The sequence below is a fragment of the Eimeria acervulina genome, genomic scaffold (genome assembly GCF_000499425.1).
Source record: "Eimeria acervulina Houghton genomic scaffold, Eah_scaff704, whole genome shotgun sequence".
NCBI classification, from domain to species: domain Eukaryota; phylum Apicomplexa; class Conoidasida; order Eucoccidiorida; family Eimeriidae; genus Eimeria; species Eimeria acervulina.
Genome location: NW_013547192.1, coordinates 7,501 through 18,030, shown reverse-complemented (window position 1 = coordinate 18,030; position 10,530 = coordinate 7,501). Strand labels below are relative to the sequence as shown.

Genomic DNA, 10,530 nt, shown 5'->3' with positions numbered 1-10,530 from the left:
AAATATATATATATATATATATTTATTATATATATATAATATATATATATATTTATGAGGGGCAATGCAGAAAGATATGCAGCAAATTAAAAACAAATAAATATATAAGCAGAAGACGTAAATAAATAAAATAAATAAATTAAATACAAACAGATGGATAAATAAATAATATAAAATAAATAAATTAAATAAACAACAACAGGCTGCGGCAGCAAAAGAAAAAGCAGCAAAAAAGGAGACGAAGAGACACAAAAATAAAGTCTATCCAAAAGCAGCAGCAGCAGCAGCAGCAGCAGCAAGTGCAGCAGCAGCAAGTGCAGCAGCAGCAAGTGCAGCAGCAGCAACTGGAGCAGCAACTGGAGCAGCAACTGGAGCAGTAGCAAGTGCAGCCGCAGCACCAGCAGCAACTGGAGCAGAAACTGCAGCAGCAGCGAGTGCAGCAGCGAGTGCAGCAGCAAGTGCAGCAGCAGCAACTGGAGCAGCAAGTGCAGCAGCAGCAGCAGCAGCAGCAACTGCAGCAGCAGCAACTCACCAATTTGAGTGGTGCATCTTCTCTTTCATCCAAGTACACCCAATTTTCAAGCCTGCAGGAGAAGAACACGAAAATGAATAGGGTTTAGGGTTTAGGGTTTAGGGTTTGAGAGTGTACTTAACGTATCTAAAGCAGATGTTAAGTTGATAGCAATCGTTTAGGGTTTAGGGTTTAGGGTTTACTTGAGGTCTCTATAGCAAAGATTATGTTGATGGGAGTAGCCTAAGGCTTATGACTTTGTTAGGGTTTAGGGTTTATGGTTTAGTTAGGGTTTAGGGTTTAGGGTCTAGGGTTTACTTCAGGTCTATATAACAAAGATTATGTTGATAGCATTAGCCTAGGCTTAGAGGTCTACGGTGTAGCTAGGGTTTAGGGTTTATGATTTAGTTAGGGTCTAGGGTTTATGATTTAGTTAGGGTTTAGGGTTTAGGGTTTAGGGTTTAGGGTTTACTTGAGGTCTCTATGACAGATATTATGTTGGTGGCAGTAGTTGATTGCAGCAAACATTTGTCGCGCAACTTTTGCTGCGTCTCTTTCTTTGTACTTTCGTCGTTGAAGAAGCCTCTCGTATAACTCCTTGCCTGTGCATAACTCCATCACTAGACGGATGCATTTGCTGTTGCTGCTGCTGCTGCTGCTGCTGCTGCTGCTGCTGCTGCTGTTGCTGGTCATAGGAAGGCTGCCTCGTGGGACTGAAAGGCGATTCTCGCTGCTGCTGTTGCTGCTGTTGTTATTGTTATTGTTGTTGTTGTTGCTGCTGCTGCTGCTGCTGCGGTTCCTGCTGCTGCTGCTGCTGCTGTGGCTGTTGCTGCTATTTTCTCCTACACTCCTGCACCTGGTGCTGCTGCTGCTGCTGCTTGCCTCCTCTCCCCGCGTCGCTGCTGCTGCTGCTGCTGCAGCTGCTGCAGCTTCACTTTTCGGAGCAGCATCATCAGCAGCAGCAGCATCAGCAGCAGCAGCAGCAGCAGCATCGGGCGAAGCATCATCATGCGGCGCAGCAGCAGCATCAGCAGCAGCAGAAGGATCATCATGATCAACATCATGATAATCAGCAGCATCAGCAGCAGTAGGAGGTGCAGCAGCAGCAGGAAGTGAAGGAAAGTCTCCAAAGACATCTAACAGCTTAACAATATTAGGATGATCGAGCTGCAGATACACCTCAACTTCATTTAATAATAAAGACGAATGAAAGGCTGTAAAGTTCAAAGTCTTTATCGCAACAAGTCGACCGCTGCTGCGCTGAACCCCCAAACGAACAGCTCCAGATACACCTGAAAGTAGCAGCAATAAACTGCAGCAATTATATTTATTAATATGTATATATATACAAATATATATATATATATATATTTGTATAAATATATATGAATGTATATATATATATATGTATATAAATATATATGTAGATGGAAATCCTAATATAAGCACATCTACATATAATATATATATATATATATGCATGCAAAGATATAAAGATATATATATATATATATAGATATATATATATATATTCATACGCGAATAAGCATGCGTATACACAAAGAGAAGCAAAGAGCAGCAGCAGCAGCAACAGCAGCATCAACAGCAGCAGCAGCAACAGCAGCATCAACAGCATTACCAGCAGCAGCAACAGCAGCACCACTACCACCGCCAGAAGCAGCAACAGCAGCAGCAGAAGCAGCAGCATCAGCAGCACCACCACCACCGTCAGGAGCAGCCTCAGCATCAGCAGCAGCAGCAGCAGCACCGCCAGGAGCAGCAACAGCAGCAGCGGCAGCAGCAGCAGCAACAGCAACAGCAGCAGCAGCATCAGCAGCACCACCATCACCGCCAACAGCAGCAGCAGCAGCAGCAGCAGCATAACAATAATAATACTAATAAATACCTGTTCCTAATACATGATTAGTTAAAGTATAATACTTAGAAAAGAGAGAGTTTGTCTTAATGCGAGAAACAAAGAGGGGACAGCACCACCGCACAGATGTTAAGCGTCGTTCAATCTCTTCTTTTAACTGTCTCCCTCTCTGTAAATAAATAAATAAATAAATAAATAAATAAATATTAATAAATATTAATAAATAAATGTATTATATTGATGTGTATTTATATTTATTTATTTATATTTAGTTTTATTTATTTATTTATTATTTATTTATTTACGAGGTGCTTTTGAACTTCTTCTTTTAATCCCTCGTCTCCTTTCTGTAAATAAATAAATAAATAAATAAATATTTTATTATTTTATAATTATTTTATATTTATTTTATATTTATTTATTTATTTATTTATTTATTATATATATTCGTGCAAAAATGCGGAAGAAAACAGGCGGTTTAGGGTTTAGGGTTTAGGGTTTAGGGTTTAGGGTTTAGGGTTTAGGGTTTAGGGTTTACATCGTCATAACAGGAGCTCCACGAATCCTCTTGTGAATCGCTGCAAGCCTGGTGGTTGCTGCTGCTGCCGTTGTTGAGAGCAGCAGCATTAGGGGAAGCAGCAGCAGCAGCAGCAGGAGAAGCAGCAGCAGCAGCAGCAGGAGAAGCAGCAGCAGCAGCAGCAGCAGCAGGACGCCGGATGCGGGGGCTGCTCCCCAGGTGGAAGAAGTGAGCTCTTTGCTGCGGTGTATGTATATCTCTTAGCTGCTGCTGCAGCATTGGCTGCCTGTGCTGCTGCTGCTGCTGCTGCTGCTGCTGCTGCTGCAGGAACCGCTTAGGCAGTCTCCTCCAAAGGAATGCACGAGGCCCTCTTGCTTTTCTTCCTTCTGCTGCTGCTGTTGCTGCTGCTGCTGTTGCTGCTGCTGCTGTTGCTGCTGGTGGTGTTGCATCCGGGACTGCTGCTGGTGTTGAAGCTGGCTCTGCTGCTGCTGCTGCTGTTGGTGTTGCTGCTGCTGCTGCTGCTGCTGATGCTGTAGGAATCTCTGCAGGTGCTGTAGCAGGGTGTGTTGTTGGAGAGGCAGCACAATCTGCTGCTGCTGAAGGAGGTGCTGCCTGAGTGTTTTCTGCTGCTGCTGCTGCTGCTGCTGCTGCTGGTGCTGCAGCAGCAGCAGCAGCAGTTGCGGGGCTGCATGCAACGCTGCTGCGAGTTGCAGCTGTATGTACACCCGAACGAAATTCTGCTGAGGTGGTGCTGCGGTCTCCCGACCAGTGTTCTTGATGCTGCAGCAGCAGTAGCTGCTGCTGCTGCTGTTGCTGCTGCTGCTGCTGTTGCTGCTGCTGCTGCAGCTTCTCACCCTTTAAGGTTTTGCTGCATGCACTCGTGCTGCTTGAAAGAGGCAAACTGCCTCGAGGCGAAGAATGCTTACACCCCATCCTAAACCCTAAACCCTAAACCCTAAACCCTTGATAATGCAGGCCCGCCGCTACTTGCGACTGCAGAGCCTCAGCTATACAATGGAGGTAAAACCAAATTCAAATGTGGAGCTGCCTGCTTCCGCTGCTGCTGCTGCTGCCGCTGCTGCTGCTGCTGCTGCTGCTGCATGCATGCTGCTGCTGCTGCTGCAGCATCGTAGGCAGATAATAAGCTACTGAGTGAATGAAGGGACGAAATAAAGAAAAAGAATATTAAAAAAAGAGACAAAGGTGCGGAGAAGGTAAGAAGAAGGAGATGAAGGATACACCCAGCAGCAAACCCTAAACCCTCAATATAATTAGGGTTTAGGGTTTAGAGATCAGCGATATGTAGAGAAGAAGAAACAAAAAAAACAGCAAGAAGGAAGGTAAACAAATGCTGCTGCTGCTGCAACTGACTCTGTACTATCAATGGCTGCTGCTGCTGCTGCTGCTGCTACTGCTGGGGCTGCGGCTGCTGCTGCTGTAGCTGCAGCAGCAGCAGCAGCAGCGAACAGACCGGTGGTCTTCTGTAGCTTAAACCCTAAACCACAAACCCTAAACACTAAACCCTAAACCCTAATCTGTAAATACTCCAATATAAACCTCGATTTCGGGGCTGACTAAATGCTATAATCCACCTTAAAACCCTAAACCCTAAACCCTAAACCCTAAACCCTCTGTTCATTTATCTCGAGAATGGATACACACGAGTATGCGGCGGTGTGTATATGCAGCTACATACAGCACACAAACAAATTTTGTTTTTTATTTTATCAGCACAATACCTCTTCTTTATAATAAACATATTTACCTTCTCTTTTTATAAACAGCACTTTGTCTGTCTCTTCATCTCATTATATTATCTCTTCTTTGTTAAGCATAGTGTGTTCGTCTCCTTCTAGGGTTTAGGGTTTAGGGTTTGTTGGTCTCCCTCTAGTGTTGAGGGTTTAGGGTTTGTTGGTCTCCTTCTAGGGTTTAGGGTTTAGGGTTTGTTGGTCTCCCTCTAGTGTTTAGGGTTTGTTCGTCTCCTTTTAGGGTTTAGGGTTTGTTCGTCTCCCTTTAGGGTTTAGAGTTTAGGGTTTGTTGGTGTCCCTCTAGTGTTGAGGGTGTGCCCTCTAGTGTTTTTAGGGTGTAGGGTTTAGGGTTTGTTCGTCTCCCTTTAGGGTTTAGGGTTTAGGGTTTAGGGTTTGCGGTTCGAATCGAATTTGTCTTGACTTTTATAATATATTTTAAATTGCGTTAATTATATAAACAACAGTTTTAAAATCTGTTTACTAATCTGAAGTTTTATTTTTATTTTATTAAGACGTCTGTTATTTCTTTTGTCTTCCTATGCATGCAGATATAATTTGTTGTTTTAAATTGTATATCATCCACCACAAACAAAAAAAAGAAAGAAAAGTGGTTTTAGGGTTTACAGTTTAGGGTTTAGGGTTTAGGGATTAGGGTTATGGTTTAGTGTGTAGGGTTTAGGGCTAGGGGTTTAGGGTTTAGGGTTAGGGGTTTAGGGTTTAGGGTTGGGGATTTAGGGTTTAGGGTTATGGTTTAGTGTTTACGGTTTAGGGTTAGGGGTTTAGGGTTTAGGGTTAGGGGTTTAGGGTTTAGGGTTTAGGGTTTAGGGTTAGGGGGAATCTGAGGCTCAGGCCCGTAATAAACCTTTCTTTAACCTCCAAACCTTTTCTAAACCCTAAACCCTTACTAAACCCTAAACCCTACTGCAAACCCTAAACCCTTCTGCAAACCCTAAACCCTTTCTACTCACTGAACCCTTCTGTAAACCCTAAACCCTCTCCCAAACCCTAAACCGTTTATAAACCCTAAACCCTTTCTATCGCCTAAACCCTTCTGAAAACTTTAAACCCTTTCTAAACCCTAAACCCTTCTGTAAACCCTAAACCCTTTCTAAACCCTAAACCCTCGAGGGTTTGCGTTTATTAGAGGGAAGCAAAGCCAAGATATCTTCGTCTGCAATACCGAGAGAAAATGCAGCGGAGACCTGAAAAATAAAAATAAAAAAATAAATTTAAGATTAAATTAATTAATAAAAAAATAAATAAAATAATATAAAATAATTAAAGATAATATAAATTATATTATATTATATTATATTAAACACAGGTCATAGAAACAAAATAAAAACAAATAAAAACAACAAATCAATATCAATAATAAATAATAAATAATAAATAAATAATAAATAATAAACAAATATAAATAATAAACAACAATAAATATATATATAAATAATAAAATGCAAACTACAAACAAAACACAAAAATAAAAACATTAGAATAAATTTATTAAGTTAAAAAAGACGAAGAAGACGAAAGAGATAAAAATAATATTATTTAGAGAGAAGGAGATAATATACGCCTGACGTAGCCACAGCCCGTTCTTCCGGAAGTCCCTCAACCCTAAACCCTAAACCCTAAACCCTAAACCCTAAACCCTAAAACCTAAACCCTAAACCCTAAACCCTAAACCCTAAACCCTAAACCCTAAACCCTAAACCCTAAAAACCCCAAACGGCAAACGAAACCCTAAACCCTAAACCCTAAACCCTAAACCCTAAACCCTAAACCCTAAACCCTCAACCCTAAACCCTAAACCCTAAACCCTAAACCCTAAACCCTAAAACCTAAACCCTAAACCCTAAACCCTAAACCCTAAACCCTAAACCCTAAACCCTAAACCCTAAATAAACCCTAAACCCTAAACCCTAAACCCTAAACCCTAAACCCTAAACCCTAAACCCTAAACCCTAGACCCTAAACCCAAACCCCTAAACCCTTTCTAAACCCTAATCCCTAAGCCATATACCCTAGACTCAAAGACCTAAACCCTAAACCCTAAACCCTAAACCCTAGACTTACAAGTTGTTTAAGAGGCTGATAAGACAGCTGACGAACGAGAGGATAATGCAATCTTAGAAAGCGCCAGAGGTTTTCTGGGTTGTGTTTGTTTTGTTTATTTTCATTGTTATAAAAATCAGCAAAAGAAGTAATTACCTTTACAAGCTGCATACACACAACGTAAACCCTAAACCCTAAACCCTAAACCCTCGAAGTGGTGCCGCAGCAGCAGTTGTACGACCCTGAAGGGCTTCTGAGTGGTCTCTAGGGTTTAGGGTTTAGAGTTTAAGACTAAGAATTAGGGCTTAGGGATTCAGACCCTGCTGTTGCTGCCAACCAGGCTATACCCAGCTGAGGGTTTAGGGTTTAGGGTTTAGGGTTTAGGGTTTACTTCGCTGGGTCTCTGTAGTCTTCTACCTTCTTGCATCATCTCCCCTAACTTTTTGTCTATTCCTACGAAGAAAGAATTTGCTGCTTCATTCAAATCCCTGAATTAAACAGTCACAATCAAGGGTTTAGGGTTTAGGGTTTAGGGTTTAGGGTTTGTGTACTAAGCATCTGAAAGGCGCTAAGCTTTGGGTTGAGGGTTTAGGGTTTAGGGTTTAGGGTTTCGGAGTGTTTGGATTTGCTTACAGGTCGTCATTAGGGTTTAGGGTCTGTGGTTTAGGGTTTAGGGTTTGTGGTTTAGGGTTTAGGGTTTGAAGAATTGCTGCTGCTGCAGCTGCTGCATTTGCAAGCTCCGCTGTATGAATACTTTTTAGGGTTTTGTTTAATTGAAGAAGGACGAGCAGCACAAGCTCTTTATAAACCCTTCTTATTTGCTCTCTCTCTTCATTATTATTATTATTATTATTATTATTATTATTGTTGTTTAATAAATAAATATATTTATTTAAAGAATATAATATTATACTCAAACTGCGAGAAGAAGGCATACAAATATTAACGTCTAACAAATCACACAAACCATATGAAGGGTTAAAACAAAAAGAAGATAAAGAATTATAATTATAATTATAATTATAAGAAGAAGAAGAAGAAGAAGAAGAAGAAGAAGAAATTAATTTGTTTAAACCCCGCAAACGACAAACAAACTCCTCGCTGATGCGTCGTATCAATTCTTGACGGCCCTCTTGACCCCCCTGAAACACAAACCCTAAACCCTAAACCCTAAACCCTAAACCCTAAACCCTAAACCCTAAACCCTGAGGAAGCTGCAAAGGAGAGGCTTAGGGTTTATAACAACGTACTTTTGTTAATGCGTGTAAAAGAAGTGCAAGCGATTGGAACTCAGCCTCATGAAGCACCTGCAAAACCCTAAACCCTAAACCCTAAACCCTAAACCCTTCTACAGGTGCACTGTACAGCAGCAGCAGCAACAGCAGCATCAGCAGCAAGGACGAAAGCAGCATTAGCAGCAGCAGCAACAACAACAACAGCAGCAAAACCAGGAGCACCAGCAGCAGGTAGCAACACCAGACTTCTATAGGAGGTTTAGGGTTTAGGGTTTAGGGTTTAGGGTTTACGTGTTGCGCCCTATCAAATACAAGCGGCAGCAAAGGAGATTCAAATTGATGAAGCCTGATTAAACCGTGCGCGAGCAGAGATAAAGTCTTCGCATCCGCTTCTTCCAGATCCACCTGAACTCCAAACCCTAAACCCTAAACCCTAAACCCTAAACCCTAGACCCTAAACCCTAAACCCTAGAACACCCTAAACCCTGAACCCTAAACCCTTAATTCCGCATTTATAGGAGACCCGATTGGGGAGTGAGGTGTCTAAGAGTCTGGGTGAGAAGTAGGGTTTAGGGTTTAGGGTTTAGGGTTTAGGGTTTACGTGTTGCAGGTGGCGCATGAAGGGTTTATGCAGTATATTTGCTTTGGCTAGGGTTGAGAAGAAGTGCACAAGGAATTGAGTATCTGCTTTTGTGTGTTTGCTCGTTTGCTGCTGCAGCTGCTGCAGCTGCTGCAGCTGTTGCTGCTGTTGCTGCTGCTGCTGTTGCTGCTGCTGCTGCTGCTGCTGCTGCTGCTGCATTTCTTCTTTTGCTGCTGCATGCAGCGCCTTGGTTTGGGGCTTTAAAGACAAACAAACCTCATCCGCAATAAAAATCAAAAGGTGTATCAGCGCATTCTTTTCTTCTGCTTCTTTCTTCTCTTTTATTGCTTCCCCGTTGCTGCTGCTGCTGCTGCTGCTGCTGCTGCTGCTGCTGCTGCTGTTGCTGCCGCTGTTGCTGCATGCGATAGCAGCAGCAACAACCCGGGCGACCCCAAGCAGCATAGGGGTTTGCATGTGGTGTATATACAGCGGAGCTTTATTAATTAAAAAATAAAATAAACAACACTGGTAGAGAGACAAGCGAGACAGACATGTCAGCAAAACAAAAAGTAAAGAAGCACATACCTCTATCTCTTTTAAACTCAGCAGCACGCATCTTGCTGCTCCTTCTACTGCTTCCTTTGCTGCTGCTGCTGCTGCTGCTGCTGTGGAGGCTGCGGAGGCTGCGGAGGCTGCGGAGGCTGCGGAGGCTGCGGCTGTGGCTGCTGCTTCCTTTGCTGCTGGTGCTGCTGCTTCCTGTGCTGCTGCAGCTTCTGCTCCTGCTGCAGATGCTGCTGGAGATGCAGAAGCAGCAGCAGCAGCAGCAGCAGCAGAAACCATGTGCAGCAGTGCGGGGTCTGTTGCTGCCTGGAGGCAGCGGCTAAGAAGGAGACAGTTAGACGTCTCACCCATTTGCTGCTGCTGCAGCTGCTGCTGCTGCAGCTGCTGCAGCAGCCGCACCACAATGAGATAGTCGACCTTGAGAAGTGATGCTGCTGCTGCTGCTGCTGCTGCTGCAGTTGGGGATTCCGCCGTTGCTGCTGCTTCTGCTGCTGCTGCTACTGCTGCTGTTGTTGTGGGCTCTACTCTTGCGCGCTGCTGCTGCTGCTGCCGCTGCTGCTGCTGCTGCCGCTGCTGCAGCTGCTGCAGCAGCAGCAGCAACTGGCCTCGTATCTGCATTTCTCTTAGTGCTGCTAGCAGCGTATGCATTCCAAGCTGCTGCCGTTTTGCTGCTGCTCTCAGCAGCAGCAAACCCCCTACCTCAGCATACACCCGAAGGCGCTGCAGCTGCTGCGGAGATAGCAACCAAGAGACATTGACAGGCACCTCTCCTGCTGCTGCTGCTGCTGCTGCTGTTGCTGCTGCTGCTGCTGCTGCTGCTGCTGCTTGCCAGGACTTGAGGGCAGGCCGCAGCAGCTCTTGTCTTGCAGTTAGAATTAATGCTGCTTCTGCTGCACCTAGCTGCTGCTGCAATGCGCATGAGCTCAGCTTCTTATCAACTTCCCATAGTGCTGCTGCTGCTGCTGCTGCTGCTGCTGCTGCTGTTGCTGCAGGCGCTGCTGCTGCTGCTGCTGCTTTCTGTGCCTGCCGCAGCCGCAGCACGTGCTGCAGTGCAGCAGCAATAAGAGTCTCCTTCTCTCCTCTGAATGCATGCAAAGCTTCAGCAAACTGAGGCAGCAAGCCAGTAGGAGCAGCAGCAGGAGCAGCAGCAGCAGCAGCAGCAGCAGGGTGTGAGGGAGAGGAAGCAGCAGCAGCAGCAGCAGATGCTGCTGCTGCTGCCTCTTCGTATACACCTGCTAAATCTAAAGGGACAGAGTGCAGCAGCAGCTGATGTCTCTGTCTCTCTCGTTTGCTGCAGGGGCGCTGCAGCAAACCAAACCCCTTAGCAGCAGGCGAAACTAAAAAGTATGAATCAGAGACAGAAGACAAACAACGCCGACCTGCGGCTGCTGCTGCTGCTGCTGCTGCTGGCGCTGTACGATACTCCAGCTGAGCATCCCGGTGC

The 10,530-nt window shown here is 44.5% G+C and overlaps 2 protein-coding genes across 2 annotated transcripts in view; both read right to left on the bottom strand.

The window, feature by feature from the left end:
* Nucleotides 1-979: 979 nt before the first annotated feature.
* On the bottom strand, nucleotides 980-3,837 carry EAH_00046900 (hypothetical protein, conserved; the record flags this gene model as incomplete). The annotated part of the gene is made up of 3 exons (XM_013391513.1): nucleotides 980-1,803; nucleotides 2,418-2,556; nucleotides 2,926-3,837. The coding sequence occupies 3 exons, from the start codon at nucleotides 3,835-3,837 to the stop codon at nucleotides 980-982; spliced, it is 1,875 nt and encodes a 624-aa protein (XP_013246967.1).
* A 3,815-nt stretch (nucleotides 3,838-7,652) lies between these two features.
* Nucleotides 7,653-10,530, bottom strand: part of EAH_00046890 (hypothetical protein, conserved) — a gene marked incomplete at both ends in the record, with an annotated part of 2,947 nt that continues 69 nt past the window's right edge. The window contains 6 exons of the mRNA XM_013391512.1: nucleotides 7,653-7,659; nucleotides 7,806-7,852; nucleotides 7,961-8,017; nucleotides 8,237-8,350; nucleotides 9,111-10,167; nucleotides 10,466-10,530. The exon at nucleotides 10,466-10,530 is cut by the window's right edge and continues 69 nt beyond it. Coding sequence (XP_013246966.1) covers nucleotides 7,653-7,659; nucleotides 7,806-7,852; nucleotides 7,961-8,017; nucleotides 8,237-8,350; nucleotides 9,111-10,167; nucleotides 10,466-10,530 — 1,347 coding nt within the window. The remainder of the gene's footprint in view (nucleotides 7,660-7,805; nucleotides 7,853-7,960; nucleotides 8,018-8,236; nucleotides 8,351-9,110; nucleotides 10,168-10,465) is intronic.